The sequence below is a fragment of the Aquarana catesbeiana genome, linkage group LG08, assembly GCF_042186555.1.
Source record: "Aquarana catesbeiana isolate 2022-GZ linkage group LG08, ASM4218655v1, whole genome shotgun sequence".
NCBI classification, from domain to species: domain Eukaryota; kingdom Metazoa; phylum Chordata; class Amphibia; order Anura; family Ranidae; genus Aquarana; species Aquarana catesbeiana.
Genome location: NC_133331.1, coordinates 307701777 through 307720533, shown reverse-complemented (window position 1 = coordinate 307720533; position 18757 = coordinate 307701777). Strand labels below are relative to the sequence as shown.

The 18757-nt window shown below is 41.9% G+C and overlaps 1 protein-coding gene across 1 annotated transcript in view; it reads left to right on the top strand.

Annotated features, from left to right (window-relative positions):
- The window catches only part of LOC141106915 (uncharacterized), a 61208-nt gene extending 43493 nt beyond the window's left edge, over positions 1-17715 (top strand). The window contains exons 18-30 of the mRNA XM_073597844.1: positions 944-1114; positions 1201-1324; positions 1402-1499; positions 1615-1764; positions 1891-2026; positions 2358-3295; positions 3888-4298; positions 14611-14739; positions 14826-14949; positions 15037-15134; positions 15250-15396; positions 15522-15657; positions 16253-17715. Of these exons, the coding sequence (XP_073453945.1) occupies positions 944-1114; positions 1201-1324; positions 1402-1499; positions 1615-1764; positions 1891-2026; positions 2358-3295; positions 3888-4298; positions 14611-14739; positions 14826-14949; positions 15037-15134; positions 15250-15396; positions 15522-15657; positions 16253-17193 (3603 nt within the window). The 3' untranslated portion in view covers positions 17194-17715. The remainder of the gene's footprint in view (positions 1-943; positions 1115-1200; positions 1325-1401; positions 1500-1614; positions 1765-1890; positions 2027-2357; positions 3296-3887; positions 4299-14610; positions 14740-14825; positions 14950-15036; positions 15135-15249; positions 15397-15521; positions 15658-16252) is intronic.
- The last annotated feature ends 1042 nt before the right edge of the window (positions 17716-18757 follow it).

The following is an 18757-nucleotide window of genomic DNA, read 5'->3' as shown; positions in this document are numbered from 1 at the left end:
ATGCCAATCAGCAGTGTTCAAACTCTAATCAAAAAGTGGAAAATGAGGGGTTCTGGGTTCTATTAAAAAGAAACCACGGTCAGGTAGACCAACTAAAATTTCAGCCAAAACTGCCAGGAAAATTGTTCGGGATGCAAAGAAAAACCCACAAATAACTGCAGAACTCTCTGAAAACATGTGGTGTGGCTGTTTCAAGATGCACAATAAGGAGGCACTTGAAGAACAATGGGCTGCATGGTCCAGTTGCCAGAAGAAAGCCATTACTACGCAAATACCACAAAGTATCCCGCTTACGATATGCCAAACAGTACAGAGATAACTCCATGCCCAAGAGGGTTAAGGCAATGCTGAAAAATAATGATGGCCACACAAAATATTGACACTTTGGGCCCAATTTGGATATTTTCACTTAGGGGTGTACTCACTTTTGTTGCCAGCGGTTTAGACATTAATGGCTGTGTGTTGAGTTATTTTGAGGGGAAAGCAAATTGACACTGTTATACAAGCTGTACACTCAATACTTTACATTGTAGCAAAGTGTCATTTCTTCAGTGTTGTCACATGAAAAGATAGAAGAAAATATTTACAAAAATGTGAGGGGCGTACTCACTTTTGTGAGATACTGTACACGATGGTCTTATCCCACTGAAAGGGTAAATGTTCAGTTGTTCATCCCAACAGTCAAGGTTTGGTCCAAACTTTTCTTGGACTGAATCTTGAGGTCATCCCTAGTATAGACATTACATATCCTGGTATAGTACAAATAATTCTGAGTTTATTGTCTATAGACAGAGAAGAGTGTCCTGTTTAGATCAGTAGGAGGTGAGGAGGATTCTGGGAGGGTCACATAACTTTATCCTTATCTCTATAATGAAAACATTGTTCTATCCAGAGAGGAATTCTATGACGTCTTCATTGATAATTACTTTTTCTCTATACACAGAATTGTAAAATTGTGAAGGAAACATCTGGAGATCCATGCACACCCAGCAGTCGTCTTCACAGGACATCATCCATCACAGTGCCTCCACCTCACCTCCTGACAAAAGAGGTAACCAGTGCCAAGAAGATTCTAGAAGTCACCAACAAGATCATTGATCTGCTGACAGGAGAGGTGAGCGGTGAAGGAAATTCTGGGACATTATCCAGTAACAGACAAGGGATGTGTCTGGATGGTGACTGTATCATTGTGTGTGTCAGGTTCCTATAAGGTGTCAGGATGTCACTGTCTATTTCTCCATGGAGGAGTGGGAGAATTTAGAAGGACATAAGGTTCTCTACAAGGACGTCATGATGGAGAATCAACCGCCCCTCACCTCACCAGGTAAGAGGAAACTTTATTGTAAAGGAGAGATCAGTATGGAAAACAATGTATTCAGTCAGTGTGTGTGTTTCCTACAGATGGATCCAGTAATGGGAACCCACCAGAGAGATATCCCCGTCCTCTGTATTCCTGGGATTCCACACAGGAAGATCACACCATCCCTCACCATCATCGGGTAGGTGGGAGTGAGCAACTAAAATTTAAAAAGAATTCTAACATATGAGACCACATTCTTCAAAATAACTTCTTGTTCCTTTTTATAAATGTATTCTGTCATCTTTGGGGTTTAGGGTGAGGAATTGAAAGACATCAAAGCTGAGATTAAAAAGGAAGAAGAAGAGACGCTGGTGAGTGGAGCTCAGCAGTCTATGGAGGTGGATAGTCTTCAGTATTCCCAGGATTCCACACAGGAAGATCAAAGCATCCCTCACCATCATCAGGTAGAAAGAACTGAGCTATAGAACTCAAAAGTTTTTCCAAACCATGAGGTAACTTTCTTATAGATATTTTTTTTTTAATATTGAATTTAATTTTCCAGATGTTTTATTTTTTGTTTTGGGGTTCAGGATAAATTGGGAAAAGACATCAAACTTGAGGTTAAAGAGGAAGAAGAAGAGGCGTTGGTGAGTGGAGATCAGCAGTCTATGGAGGAGATGACCATGAAAAGTGAACAGGAGGAATCTTCTCTTTGTATCAACAGAAGTAAGTAATAATCACTAAATGCAGAAATGTTCACAATTTTCTTTTTCTTCTATGAGTATAAAAGATGAATTTAAATAAGTGCAACATGAAGATACTGTACACCATATGAAAGGTCCATCTCCATTCCTCAATATAACGTCATGTTCCCAACAAATGAGGTGGAGATGCTGTATCTCTATCTGGTTTGTATTGATATTTTATGTTATGATTGCACCCATTTCCATACCAGAGCTCTGAGATACTGTAGAGTGTTAGACCAATATACTGTATATGACTTCTGAATGAAAGACATGAAGAATTCTTATAACATTTAAACATTGATTTCCAACAGGTGGACACTATGTCCTGAATAATGTATCTTCAGAATATAAAGCAGAAGAATATCCCACCACACAACGTTCTCCAGGAGTGAATCGCATTACACAAATAATACATCATAGAACTTATCATATAGAGAGATCCTGGGATTTCTCTGATCCTGAGGAATCTTCTGATAATACACATACTATTATTTTTGAATCTCACAGTACAGATAAATCAACAGATCCATCTAATCCTGAAGAATCTTCCTTAAACCATGAAGGATCTCACACAGGAGAGCATTCCTTGTCATCTACAGTGTCTGGGAATTCTTCCAAAGAAACCAGAGAGCCTCCTACACACCAGAAAAGTCATAAGAGTGTGCATCCTTTAACCTGTTCAGAGTGCGGCAAAAGTTTTTGTCTCAAAGAAAACCTTCTTATACATCAGAGAACTCACACAGGTGAGCGTCCCTTTTCGTGTTCAGAGTGCGGGAGATGTTTTATTCGGAAAGTAGTTCTTGTTAATCACCAAAGAATTCACACAGGTGAGCGTCCGTTCACGTGTTCGCACTGTGGTAAAGGTTTCATTCAGAAAGGAAACCTTCTAAACCATCAGAGAACTCACACAGGTGAGCGTCCTTTTTCATGTTCAGAGTGCGGGAGATGTTTTATTCAGAAAGTAGAACTTGTTAATCACCAAAGAATTCACACAGGTGAGCGTCCATTCACGTGTTCGCACTGTGGTAAAGGTTTCATTCAGAAAGGAAACCTTCTTATACATCAGAGAACTCACACAGGTGAGCGTCCTTTTTCATGTTCAGAGTGCGGGAAAGGTTTCATTACAAAACGCAAACTTGTTGTTCATCAGAGAAGTCACGCAGGGGAGCGTCCTTATTCGTGTTCAAAGTGCGGGAAATGCTTCCGTCAAAAAAGTGCCCATGATCGACACCAGGGAATTCACATGGAATAACCTCCAGAAAACGTGTGTCCTTCCTTATAGTCAGAATGGATAAAATGTTTCTGTTAAAGAAAATCACTTCTTGGACCCCAGAATATTTACAGAGGCTAATAAAGTTTTTGTGTTCATATTGGCTTATTTGGAGGTGTGGCCAAAGTAAAATGGGATTTTTTTGGGAATGATGTGATAGTTATAGGTCTGCAGGGATTGAATTATAGTAATACGGTCCTCTAAACAATGCTGACTTGGTCCCACACTCACACAGACCCCACCATAGAATACGCCAATCCATGGACCATACCTTTTATTGGTTGCTATTAGCCAATATGCTGTACATCTTTTTTGCTTTACTGAAGGAACTAACTTTTTATTGAACTGACTAAAGTATCATTATTTATAAATTAAATTAAATTTTGATTCTTTATTGTGTGTTAATAACGTAATTCGATTTTCTAGAATAAACAAGAAAGCTCTACTCTACAATATTCTGTTCTGATTCATTTTTTATAAACTGACATTTTTAGATGATTGGTGATTGGAATGTGCTCAGTTCATAGAGAGTCTTCCATTGGTGTTTTATTAGTGATATGTGAGAGTCTAGAAGGTCCAATTCCAGAGAGTCCAGGATGTCCAGTTCCAGAGAGCCCAGGATGTCCAGTTCCAGAGAGCCCAGGGGGTCGAGTTCCAGAGAGTCAAGAAGATCCAGTTCCAGAGGATCCAGGAGGTCCAGTTCCAGAGGATCCGGGAGGTCCAGTTCCAGAGGATCAAGGAGGTCCAGTCACAGAGAGTCCAGAAGGTCCAGTTCCAGAGGATCCAGAATGTTCAGTTCCAGGGGATCCAAAAGGTCCAGTTCCAGAGTATCCAAAAAGTCCAGTTCCAGAGAAACCAGGAGATCCATTTCCAGGGAGTCGAAAAGGTCCCATTCTCGAGAGTCGAGAAGGTCCCGTTCCAGAGAGTCGAGAAGGTCCCGTTCCAGAGAGTCAAGAAGGTCCCGTTCCAGAGAGTCGAGAAGGTCCAGTTCCAGAGAGTCGAGAAGGTCCAGTTCCAGAGAGTCGAGAAGGTCCAGTTCCAGAGAGTCGAGAAGGTCCAGTTCCAGAGAGTCGATAAGGTCCAGTTCCAGAGAGTCTATAAAGTCCAGTTCCAGAGGATCCAGAAGGTCAAGTTCCAGAGGATCCAGAAGGTCCAGTTCCAGAGTATCTAGAAGATCCAGTTTCAGAGAGTCCAGAAGGTCCGGTTCCAAAAGTGTGCCAGCTAATATTCTAAGAATACATGGAGCCACTACAAATGCCACATAGAATATTTCCATCGCTGCCATCTTGGTTATGCTCCTCATGTTCACAGTGATCAACTCCATTATTTCCCAGTTATTATCTTCACCATCATTGATACAGAGGTCATACCCATCACTGGCTTGGAGAGTTTGTCAGTGTCATGTCATCTGTGTATCCCCTTTGTGGTATTGGGGTGATTACACTTGTGTGGTAGGTGCTTTTCCAATGAGTTTTGCCAGAGCAAACTGTATTTTAAGGCGTATCAGCCCATTTTTATTACATAAAATGGAAAGTTCATACAGACATCAGTTGCCCACGCAGGGGTATCCAACATCACCTGAAAAAAACGAGCAATCTGGCTCCTTTGTCAGCAGCACTGCTGCTCTTCTTACCAGTCCCTCTGACTGTACTGTCCAACTCCCCTGGTTCATTCAGCTCACTTAGCCTTTAGTCGCAGTGCCCAGCTGCACAGCCCACTCCTGGCCTCTGGATAGGGGTTCTCCTGATACCCCAATAGGAGCCGACCTGACTCCTGGAACAAGACCTGCTGGCTGGGGCTCTGAACCCTGGTTGAGACCTTCTGGCCACAGCCTGCAAACCTGGAAGAAAGAGCAGGTGAAGATGGAAGCCTCTACAGCAGTGACAGTTCCCCGCTGGAGGGCTTTGTTTCAAAGTAATTCTTAGATAGGGAGATCAGGAATAAAAACTGATTGGTAACCAGTGCTAAAGAAAAAAGGACTTCAAGAAGTGGAGCTATGTTTAGAATTGTTATAAGCAAGTTCTGCTGTAGGAAGGTAGTCCACCCAATCATCCTGAAATTAACTGACAAAACATTGAATGTACTGCTCTATCGTTTGGTCTTCTCAATCTGACCATTAGACTGAGGATGAAAAGCAGAAGACAGATTAACTGTTATACCTTAATTTGAGCAAAAACGTTTCCAGAATTTTGAAATAAACTGTTCTCCTCTGTCAGACACTACACCACCAATCATTCCATGGAGTTTAAAAATTTCCCAAGCCATCACTTCCACAGTTGGTTCAGCAGTGGGTACCCCTTAACTGGTAAAAAAAGAGCCATCTTAGTGAGACAGTCAACAACTACCAAGATAGAGGTCATTTCTTATGAGGGAGAAGAATTTTCACCAATATGGGATAATAAATATATACAAGAGGTTGAAAATATAGAGAGGAGTAAAGAATGGGAAAGGTGTGGTTTGGTGCGAATAATCCAATTATATAGAGAGACAACCTTTAAATCATATCAGGAGCTTAGAGAGGAATATGGTATACCAAAATAGTCTTTCTATAGATATCTACAAAGTAGGCATGGTTTGGACAAACAATTTAGAGGGAAACTGCTGGAGTGGAGTGAGATTACTATTCTTCGTAAAGTAACCGATGCAAACCTGACTAAAGGATTGATATCGGAAATATATGAAAAGATATGTGAAGGAGCGATAAATGGTAAAGGCCAACTCACTTGTAAACATCGATGGGTAGAAGAATTGGGAGATATAACAGAGGAACAATGGAGATACATATTAGATACTGGACCATTGGTATCGTTATCCCCATCACAAAGAACTTCCCATTTGTTGCTATTTCACAGAACGTATTACAACCCCCCCGAAAGCGATTCTTATTTGGACGGAGACCCGATGCTAGATGTCCAAGGTGTGGGGATCTGAGGGGAGATCTCATCCATATGATGTGGAGATGTCCAAAGCTGCATAGATATTGGAGGGAGGTTGTTGACACCATAGACTTGGTCTTTGGTGTCAACTTTGAGCTGAATCCAGCGATATTTATCTTGGGATGTATAAGAAATGAAAATATTGGAAATAACAAACATATGGCAATAATTAGGTGTTTGCGCAGTTAATAGCGAGAAAATGGCTAGCAATGAATCCACCGACACTTAGGGAATGGATAAAAGAGGTAGACAATACAATCCGGAAAGAAAGATCTGTATATGTATTAACCACTTGCCAACTTGCTCACGCAGATATACTGCAGCAGGTCGGCTCTCCTGCATGAACTGACGTTACCTGTATGTCAGTCCGTAAAAGCAAGATAGCAGGCACGAGCGGGCCGCCCACTCCATGTCCCCTGGCGGCCCGCGATCGCTGTATGCCCACATCCTCTTTTAATAGAGGCCTGCCTTGAAGAAGTTAGTTCTACTAGAGAGTGGTCCTCAGTTAAAGTTTTCACTAGTTCTGGAATATCCCAAGGTTCACCCCATCCCCCATCCCAGTTCTTCAACCAATAAAACCCCCCAAAAAAGCCTTCTGCCTGGTTATTGAATGAAGAGACAGAGAAACTGCTCTGTGCCTGGCTGCCGTGCACCTTTAGGGAAAAGAACCTCAGACAAACAGCGAGACCGGCTTGGGGTCTGCTCTACTGAAGGAGAAGAAGAGCAAAAAAGAACGGAAATAGAAGACTCCAATAACATCCAGTTGTAGTAGACCAAAAACCAAATAGAAATTGATACTGCTTGAATACCCCAATCGGTTATCTCAGCCAACAGGCCAGAATGTTTGCAGGTGCTGGTTGGGTTGATTACTGGCTTGTTAGACACATTGAGGTCTACAACAAGATAGTGCCTCTCCGCACACTACCTCACCATATAGTGAGCTCCTCTTAGTAGACAATGTCTTCAGCTTGGTCTCCAACCCATTGGAGAACCTCCTTTAACATGTTTTGTCCAATAGGAGCTCAATCGTAGAGGTCAATTGTAGTCCTCGATGTGTCTGACGATCCAGTTATAGTGCCTAATAAGATCATATAGAGATGTATATACACTCACAGGCCACTTTATTAGGTACACCGGTTCAATTGCTTGGTAAGACAAATTGTTATTCAGCTAATCACATGGCTGCAACCTAATGTATTTAGGCACCTAGATGTGGTGAAGACGACTTGCTGAAGTTTAAACTGAACATCAGAAAGGGGGTTTAAGTGACTTTGAACATGGCATGGTTGTTGGTGCCAGATGGGCTGGTCTGAGTATTTCAAAAACTGCTGATCTACTGGGATTTTCACACACAACCGTCTCCCGGGTTTACAGAGAACGGCCTGAAAAAGAGAAAATATCCAGTGAGGGGCAGTTGTGTGGCGGAAAATGCCATGTTGATGTTAGAGGTCAGAGGAGAATGGGCAGACTGGTTCAGGATGATAGAAAGGCAACAGTAACTCAAACACTCATTACAATCAAAGTATGCAGAATACCGTCTCTGAACGCACAACACATCGAACCTTGAAGCAGATTGGCTACAGAAGCAGAAGACCACACCGGGTGTCACTCCTGTCAGATAAGAACAGGAAACTGAGGCTCACCAAAATTGGACAGTAGAAGATTGGAAAAACGTTGCGTGGTCTGATGAGTCTCGGGACCAGTGGTGGCTGGTGCTCAAAAATTTTTGAGGGGGGCAAACAAACTGAGAAAAAAAACATTAATTGCAGTCTCACTGTACCCATCAAAGGCAGCCATTGTACCATCAAATGCAGCCACTGTGCCATTAAATGCTGCCACCGTGTCCCATCATAAAATGCTTCCACTGTGTTCATCAAATGCTGCCACTGTGACCCCCCCACCTACTCGCTGTCCTCCATGCATCTCCTCCCCTCCTCCTGATAGGCATCCAGCAGCCATGGATAGATTCATGCAATGCATGAATCTATTCATTAGTCATAGTGGGGGGGGATGGCGTGACGGAGGGGGCGGCGCCCATGCGCCCTTAATGGACGCACCACCACTGTCCGGGACATTCCGATGGTAGGGTCAAAGTTTGGCTTAAACAACATGAAAGCATGGATCCATCCTGCCGTGTACTAACAGTTCAGGCTGGTGGTGGTGTAATGGTGTGGGGGATATTTTCTTGGCACACTTTGGGCCCCTTAGTACCAGTTGAGTATCATTTAAACACCACGGCCTACCTGAGTATTGTTGCTGACCATGTCCATCCCTTTATGACTACAGTGTCCCCATCTTCTGATGGCTCCTTCAAGCAGGATAATGCACCATGTCACAAAGCTCAAATCAGGTCACTGTCCTCCAATGGCCTCCACACTCACCAGATCTCATCCAATAGAACACCTTTGGAATGTGGTGGAACGGGAGATTGGCATTATGGATGTGCAGCCGACAAATCTGCAGCAACTGTGTGATGCTATTATGTCACTATGGACCAAAATTACTGAGGAACATTTCCAACACCTTGTTGAATCTATGCTACGAAGAATTAGGCCAGTTATGAAGGCAAAAAGAAGGCCCAACCCGGTACTAGCACAAGGTGTACCTAATAAAGTGGCCGGTGAGTCTATACAGTGCTTTGAAAAAGTATTCATACCCCTTGACATTTTCCACATTTTTTCATGTTACAACCAAAAACATGAATGTATTTTATTGGGATTTTATGTGATAGACCAACACAAAGTGGCACATAATTGTGAAGTGGACAGAAAATGATAAATGGTTTTCCAAGTTTTTTTACAAATAAATATGTGAAAAGTGTGGGGAGCATTTGTATTCAGCCCCCTTTACTCTGATATCACTAACTAAAATCTAGTGGAACCAATTACCTTCAAAAGTCACCTAATTAGTAAAGTGAGTCCACCTGTGTGTAATTTAATCCCTGTATCAATACAGCTGTTCTGTGAAGCCCCCAGAGGTTTGTTAGAGAACCTTAGTCAACAAACAGCATCATGAAAGCCAAGAAACACACCAGACAGGTCAGGGATAAAGTTGTGGAGAAGTTTAAAGCAGGGTTAGGTTATAAAAAAAATATCCCAAGCTTTGAAAATCTCACGGAGCTCTGTTCAATCCATCATCGGAAAATGGAAAGAGTATGGCACAACTGCCAACCTACCAAGACATGGCCGTCCACCTAAACTGACAGGCCGGGCAAGGAGAGCATTAATCAGAGAAGCAGCCGAGGCTCATGGTAACTCTGGAGGAGCTGCAGAGATCCACAGCTCAGGTGGGAGAATCTGTCCACAGGACAACTATTAGTCGTGCTCTCCACAAATCTGACCTTTATGGAAAAATAAAGCTGTTGGTGAAAGAAAGCCATAAGAAGTCCCATTTGCAGTATGCGAGAAGCCATGTGGGGGAAGAAGAAGGTGCTCTGGTCATATGAGACCAAAATTTAACTTTTTTGGCCAAAAAGCAAAATGTTATGTGTGGTGGAAAACTAACATTGGACACACCATCCCCACTGTGAAACATGGTGGTGGCAGAATCATGTTGTGGATATGCTTTTCTTCAGCAGGGACAGGGAAGCTGGTCAGAGTTGATGGGGAGATGAATGGAGCCAAATAAAGGGCAATCTTAGACGGAAACCTGTAGAGTCTGCAAAAGACTTGAGATTGGGGTGGAGGTTCACCTTCCAGCAGGACAACGACCCTAAACATACAGCCAGAGCTACAATGGAATGGTTTAGCATATTCACGTGTTAGAATGGGCCAGTCAAAGTCCAGACCTAAATCTAATTGAGAATCTGTGGCAAGACTTTAAAATTGCTGTTCACAGACGCTCTCCATCCAATCTGACAGAGCTTGAGATATTCTGCAAAGAAGAATGGGCAAAAATGTCCCTCTCTAGATGTGCAAAGCTGGTAGAGACATCCCCAAAAAGACTTGCAGCTGTAATTACAGAGAAAGGTGGTTCTACAAAGTATTGACTCAGGGGGGCGCCATACAAATGTACCCCACACTTTTCACATATTTATTTGTAAAAGAAATTAAAAACCATTTATCATTTTCCTTTCACTTCACAATTATGTGCCACTTTGTGTTGGTCTATCACATAAAATCCCAATAAAATACATTTACATTTTTGGTTGTAACACGACACAAAATGTGGAAAATTTCAAGGGGTATGAATACTTTTTCAAGGCACTGTATATATACAATTATATACAGTACGCATGTTTAATAACACTAAAATGAAAATGATTATATTTTATTATTGTTATTTGGTTTGTACATGAGGATAAAGATAAGCAACAAAAAATAATAAACGTACAGAAAATGTAAATGTGTCGAGTTTTAATGTATGAATGAAGACTGCAGTATTTATGAATGAAGGCTGCGGTACTTAAATTCTCCACAAGGTGGTGATCTCACTCCTGAGCGTGGAACGCAAAAAAAAAAAAGGAAGTGATGTCATGTACGGACAGGAAGTGATGTAGGGTAAAGACAGGAAGTGATGTCATGTACGGACAGGAAGTGATATAGGGTAAAGACAGGAAGTTCCAGAGGAGAGGTGACTTGTTAGGAAATGGCATACAGACAATACTGAATCTTAAGGTGCATTTATTTTATCATTTATTCACCACAGGTACTTGTATAGCGTTGTCAATTTACGAATTGACTACAAAAATGTTGAAAAGCGCTGATCTATATCACTGGCAAGGGTACCTAAGTAAGCCGCTTAGCCCTCTTTTCCCCATGTATATATTGTTATTATTGTTATGTGTGACTGTACTATTGTTTTTGGCTAATTGTATAGTTACTGATAAACTGTTAATCAAATTACAATTATTCTCCTGACGAAGCGGCAATAGACCGCAAAACTAGTTGAGATGCTTTTTGTGACCCTCAATACCACCTTTTGGGGACCATTATACTGGTGATATGTATGGATTGTCACTATGTTTTTAAATTGTACTTGATTATGTGTGTTTTATGGATCTTGTATTAATAAAAATTCTATGTATATTTTCCTATATATGTGTTTCTACACTTGACTTTACCTATCTACCTGTACCGTAATAGTCCAACTGCCCCTGCCCCCTTGGTTTTTTTGGTTTGGGGATCAAAATTCCAATCTTTATATGACTGGGTGAAGTGATCAATGGCGGATGGACATCATGAGGCATTTATTTATTTTTTTAACTAAAGGACTTGGTAAAAACCGTGTCTTGTTTACGCCTTACTTTTTTGTGAATTAGTAGGGATACTATGTACCCTTTAATTGTTCACATGAGGGAACTGGTATCTGGGTTCCCCTATATTGCTAAAGGGGGCTTCAAGATTCCATGAAGCCTCCCTGCCTACAGACCCCCAGGGTTGTGGGGAAGACCAGGCCAGGGTTGTGGGGAAGAGGACCTCGTCCTGAGCAACATGGGAGGGTCCTCCCTTGTCAAGGCACTTACTCATGTTGAGGGTATGTGGTCTGGTATGATTCGGGGGGGGGGGGGGGGGCTTGTCCTCTCGTCGTCCTCCTTTCCTAACCAGCCAGGCTGTATGGTCAGATAAGAGTCCAGTTTTTTTTTTTGCTCTGATTTTTTGCTTTGATTTTTGTGTGGGGTTCCCTCTTAAAAGCTTTACCAGACCTGAGTGGTCTGGTATGAATTTTGTCAGGATTTCACACATTTTTTATTTTTTTAACAGAAAAATTTTATTTATAACAAAAACAAAACAATACAAAAAACTAAACAACGGTACAGCGTGAGCATACAATAGTGAGGAATTCAAGACATTAAAAGAACGGGAATAGTCACAGAAGAGTTGATGATGCTAGACATTGTAAGATCTAGGGCGGGCAACAGGGTGAGATGTTCCTGACACTAAAAAAAGTTCAGTTTGGGAAGTGTAATCAGTGATGGGAGGGGGGTCCAGGGGGTGTCAGGATCGCACCCCCTGGATCGCTATTTCGTCAGGTGTTTTTGATAGTCAGCTTTTACTCTTTGGGGTGAGAGAAGGTTGAGAGGATGAGGTATCAGCACCTGGGGGCTTATGGAGGAAGGGAGACCAATAGGACGAGATATGGGAGTCTCAGCTATGTAAGCAGGGGTATATTGGTGGTCTTTAGGGGGTCTAAGTTGACTAAGACTGATCTGCATTTCCTCAGTTTTTATTTTTTGCACGGGGTCCCCCTTAAAGCTTCATTCAGATGGGCATTGACCCCCATTCTGCCTGCAGGCAGCAGAGCCAGGACAAGGGGTGGGCATGAGCGGCAGCTGCCCCAGGTGCAGTGAAGCAAGGGGGCAAAGAATTGATGCAGGGTGGTACACCCATTCTATAGCATATGTTAACCTCCCTGGCGTTAATCCCGAGTGTGGCTCGGGTTTAAATTTCAGTACCATCATTATTATTATACAGGGTTTATATAACGCCGACAGTTTGCGCAGCGCTTTACAACATTGGGGTAGACAGTACAATTAAAATACAATTCAATACAGGGGGGAATCAGAGGGTCCTGCTCCTTAGAGCTTACAATCTAGGAGGGAGGGTCAAGTGATACAAAAGGGTAATAGCTGTGGGGTACCATTAGCGGTAATCCAGAGCCACACTCGGGATTGCATTGCAGGATCCTGGTGCAGGTTACTTACCTCGTCCCCAGGATCCTGCGATGTCCCCCCACTGTGTCTGTGAGCTGTGTCCTCCGCCCGATGCCTCTGTGTGCCAGGCTCCATTCCCTGCGAGCGCCGCGATGCACGGCGGCAGACCCTGGCAGCAAATTCAAAGTACACTTTAATCTTACAGATTACATTACTGTATCATATAATTTCACATAACTTTTGTCCCTAGTGGTTTGTCCAGTGGCCTGCCTGCAGTTTTATATTATATACAGTTGTGCTCATAAGTTTACATACCCTGGCAGAATTTATGATTTTTTGCCCATTTTTCAGAGAATATGAATGATAACACAAAAACATTTCTGTCACTCACGGTTAGTGTTTGGCTGAAGCCATTTATTTCAATCAACTGTGTTTACTTTTTTTAAATTATAATCACAACAGAAACTACCCAAATGACCCTGATCAAAAGTTTACATACCCTGGTGATTTTGGCCAGTTAACATGCACACAAGTTGACACAAAGGGGTTTGAATGGCTATTAAAGGTAACCATCTCACCTGTAATCTGTTTGCTTGTAATCAGTGTGTGTGTGTAAAAGGTCAATGAGTTTCTGGACTCCTGACAGACCCTTGCATCTTTCATCCAGTGCTGCACTGACGTTTCTGGATTCTGAGTCATGGGGAAAGCAAATGAATTGTCAAAGAGTAGTTGAACTGTATAATACAGTAAAGGGATATAAAAAGATATCCAAGGAATTCAGAATGCCCAACAGCAGTGTTCAAACTCTAATCAAGAAGTGGAAAATGAGGGGTTCTGTTGAAATCAAACCACGGTCAGGTAGACCAACTAAAATTTCAGCCATAACTGCCAGGAAAATTGTTCGGGATGCAAAGAAAAACCCACAAATAACTGCAGGACTTTCTGAAAACATGTGGTGTGGCTGTTTCAAGATGCACAATAAGGAGGCACTTAAAGAAAGATGGGCTGCATGGTCCAGTTGCCAGAAGAAAGCCATTACTATGCAAATGCCACAAAGTTTCCCGCTTACAATATGCCAAACAGCACAGAGACAACTCCATGCCCAAGAGGGTTAGGCAATGCTGAAAAATAACGATGGCCACACAAAATATTGACGCTTTGGGCCCAAATTGGACATTTTCACTTAGAAGTGTACTCACTTTTTTTGCCAGCGGTTTAGACATTAATGGCTGTGTGTTGAGTTATTTTGAGGGGATAGCAAATTGACACTGTTATACAAGCTGTACACTCACTACCTTACATTGTAGCAAAGTGTCATTTCTTCAGTGTTGTCACATGAAAAGATAGAATAAAATATTTACAAAAATGTGAGGGGCGTACTCACTTTTGTGAGATACTGAACATGATGGTCTTATCTTGCCGAAAGGGTAAATGTTCAGTTGTTCATCCGAACAGTCAAGGTTTGGTCCGAACTTTTTTTGGACTCAATCTTGAGGTCATCCCTAGTATAGACATTACACATCCTGGTATAGTTCAAATAATTCTCAGTTTATTGTCTATCAACAGAGAAGAGTGTCCTGTTTAGATCAGTAGGAGGTGAGGAGGATTCTGGGAGGGTCACGAGACTTCATCCTTATCTCTATAATAAAAACATTGTTCTATTTAGAGAGGAGAGAAGGATTCTATGACGTGTTCATTGATAATTACTTTCTCTCTATACACAGAATTATAAAATTGTGAAGGAAACATCTGGAGATCCATGAACACCCAGCAGTCGTCTTCACAGGACATCACCCATCACAGTGCCTCCACCTCACCGCCTGAAAAAAGAGGTAACCAGTGCCAAGAAGAATCTACAAGTCACCAACAAGATCATTGATCTTCTGACAGGAGAAGTGAGTGGTGGCGGGAATTCTGGGACATTATCCAGTAACAGACAAGGGATGTGTCTGGATGGTGACTGTATCATTGTGTGTGTCAGGTTCCTATAAGGTGTCAGGATGTCACAGTCTATTTCTCCATGGAGGAGTGGGAGTATTTAGAAGGACACAAACATTTCTACATGGACGTCATGATGGAGAATCAGTCGCCCCTCACATCACCGGGTAAGAGGAAACTTTATTGTAAAGGAGAGATCAGTATGGAAAACAATGGAAAACAATGTATTCAGTCAGTGTGTGTGTTTCCAACAGATGGATCCAGTAATGGGAACCCACCAGAGAGATGTCCTCATCCTCTGTATTCCCGGGATTCCACACAGGAAGATCACACCATCCCTCACCATCATCTGGTAGGTGGGAGTGAGCAACTAAAATTTAAAAAGAATTCTAACATATGAGACCACATTCTTCAAAATAACTTCTTGTTCCTTTTTATAAATGTATTCTGTCATCTTTGGAGTTTAGGCTGAAGAATTGAAAGACATTAAAGCTGAGATTAAAAAGGAAGAAGAGATGCTGGTGGGTGGAGCTCAGCAGTCTATGGAGGCGGATAGTCTTCAGTATTCCCAGGATTCCACACAGGAAGATCAAAGCATCCCTCACCATCATCAGGTAGAAAGAACTGAGCTATAGAACTCAAAAGTTATTCTAAACTATGAGGTAACTTTCTTATAGATATTTTTTTTTAATATTGAACTTAATTTTCCAGATATTTTATTTTTTGTTTTGGGGTTCAGGATAAATTGGGAAAAGACATCAAACTTGAGGTTAAAGAGGAAGAAGAAGAGGCATTGGTGAGTGGAGATCAGCAGTCTATGAAGGAGATGACCATGAAAAATGAACAGGAGGAATCTTCTCTTTATATCAACAGAAGTAAGTAATAATCACTAAATGCAGAAATGTTCACAATTTTCTTTTTCTTCTATGAGTATAAAAGATGAATTTAAATAAGTGCAACGTAAAGATACTGTACACCATATGAAAGGTCCATCTCCATTCCTCAATATAACGTCATGTACCCAACAAATGAGGAGGAGATGCTGTACACCAGTGGTCATCAACCCTGTCCTCGGGGCCCACTAACAGGCCAGGTTTGCAAGATAACTGAAATACATCACAGGTGATATAGTTTGCTGCTCCGTGATTGCAGTATTCTAGTCTGCATCTCCTGAAGGTAATACATAAAACCTGGCCTGTTAGTGGGCCCTGAGGGCAGGGTTGATGACCACTGCTGTACACCACATGAAAGGTCCATCTCCATTCCTCAATGTAATGTCATGTTCCCTACAAATGAGGTGGAGATGCTGTATCTTTATCTGGTTTATATTGATACTTTATGTTATGATTGCACTTCATTCTATGCCAGAGCTCTAAGATACTGTAGAGTGTTAGACCAACATACTGCATATGACTTCTGAATGAAAGACATGAAGAATTATTATAACGTTTAAACATTGATTTCCAACAGGTGGACACTATGTCCTGAATAATGTATCTTCAGAATATAAAGCAGAAGAATATCCCACCACACAACGTTCTCCAGGAGTGAATCGCATTACACAAATAATACATCATAGAACTTATCATATAGAGAGATCATGGGATTTCTCTGATCCTGAAGAATCTTCTGATAACCCACATACTATTATTTTTGAATCTCACAGTACAGATAAATCAACAGATCCATCTAATCCTGAAGAATGTTCCTTAAACCATGAAGGATCTCACACAGGAGAGCATTCCTTGTCATCTACAGTGTCTGGGAATTCTTCCACAAAAAACAGAGAGCTTCCTACACACCAGAAAAGGCGTAAGAGTGTGCGTACTTTCCCATGTTCAGAGTGCGGCAAGCGTTTTACTCTCAAAGAAAACCTTCGTAAACACCACAGAATTCACACGGGTGAGCGTCCCTTTTCATGTTCAGAGTGCGGGAGATGTTTTATTCGGAAAGCAGATCTTATTAATCACCAAAGAATTCACACAGGTGAGCGTCCATTCTCATGTTCGCGCTGTGGTAAAGGTTTCATTCAGAAAGGAAACCTTCTAAATCATCAGAGAACTCACACAGGTGAGCGTCCTTTTTCATGTTCAGAGTGCGGGAAAGGTTTTATTCAGAAAGTAGAACTTGTTACTCACCAAAGAATTCACACAGGTGAGCGTCCATTCACGTGTTCGCACTGTGGTAAAGGTTTCAATCAGAAAGGAAATCTTCTAAATCATCAGAGAACTCACACAGGTGAGCGTCCTTTTTCATGTTCAGAGTGCGGGAAAGGTTTCATTATGAAACGCAACCTTGTTGCTCACCAGAGAAGTCACACGGGGGAATGTTCTTATTCGTGTTCAAAGTGCGGGAAATGCTTCAGTCAAAAAAGTGCCCATGATCGACACCAGGAAATTCACATGGACTAACTACCTTTTTAATGTTCAGACGGACAAATGGGGAGTGTGACAAGAATAACCTCCAGAGAATGTGTGTCCTTCCTTATAGTCAGAATGGACAAAATGTTTCTGTTAAAGAAAATCACTTCTTGGACACCAGAATATTCACAGAGGCTAATAAAGATTTTGTGTTCATATTGGCTTATTTGGAGGCGTGGCCAAAGTACAATGGGATTTTTTTTGGAAATGATGTGATAGTTATAGGTCTGCTGGGATTGAATTATAGTAATACGGTCCTCTAAACAATGCTGACTTGGTCCCACACTCACACAGACCCCACCATAGAATACGCCAACTCATGGACCATACTTTTTATTGGTTGCTATTAGCCAATATACTGTACATCTTTTTTGCTTTACTGAAGGAACTAACTTTTTATTGAACCGACTAAAGTATCATTATTTCATAAATTAGATTTCATTTAGATTCTTTATTGTGTGTTAATAACGTAATCCAATTTTCGAGATTAAACAAGAAAGCTCTACTCTACAATATTCTGTTCTGATTAATTTTTTACAAACTAACATAATTTTTAGATGATTGGAATGTGCTCAGTTCATAGAGAGTCTTCCATTGGTGTTTTATTAGTGATATGTGAGAGTCTAGAAGCTCCAATTCCAGAGAGTCCTGGATGTCCAGTTCCAGAGAGTCCAGAAGATCCAGTTCCAGAGGATCCGGGAGGTCCAGTTCCAGAGGATCAAGGAGGTCCAGTCACAGAGAGTCCAGAAGGTCCACTTCCAGAGGATCCAAAAGGTCCAGTTCCAGAGGATCCAAATGTCCAGTTCCAGAGAACCCAGGAGATCCATTTCCAGAGAGTCGAGAAGGTCCCGTTCCAGAGAGTCGAGAAGGTCCCATTCCAGAGAGTCGAGAAGGTCCCGTTCCAGAGAGTCGAGAAGGTCCCATTCCAGAGAGTCGAGAAGGTCCCGTTCCAGAGAGTCGAGAAGGTCCAGTTCCAGAGGACCCAGGAGGTCCAGTTCCAGAGGACCCAGGAGGTCCAGTTCCAGAGGACCCAGGAGGTCCAGTTTCAGAGAGTCCAGAAGGTCCAGCTCCAGAGGATCCAGAAGGTCCAGCTCCAGAGGATCCAGAAGGTCCAGTTCCAGAGGATCTAGAAGGTCCAGTTTCAGAGAGTCCAGAAGGTCCAGCTCCAGATGATCCAGAAGGTCCGGTTCCAAATGTGTGCCAGCTAATATTCTAAGAATACATGGAGCCACTACAAATGCCACATAGAATATTTCCATCGCTGCCATCTTGGTTATGCTCCTCATGTTCACAGAAATCTGCTCCATTATTTCCTAGTTATTATCTTCACCATCAGTGATACAGAGGTCATACCCATCAGTGGCTCAGAGAGTTTGTCAGTGTCATGTCATCTGTTTATCCCCTTTGTGATATTGGGGTGATTACACTCGTGTGGTAGGTGCTTTTCCAATGAGTTGTGCCAGAGCAAACTGTATTTTAAGGCGTATCAGCCCATTTTTATTACATAAAATAGAAAGTTCATATAGACATCAGTTGCCCAAGCAGGGGTATCCAA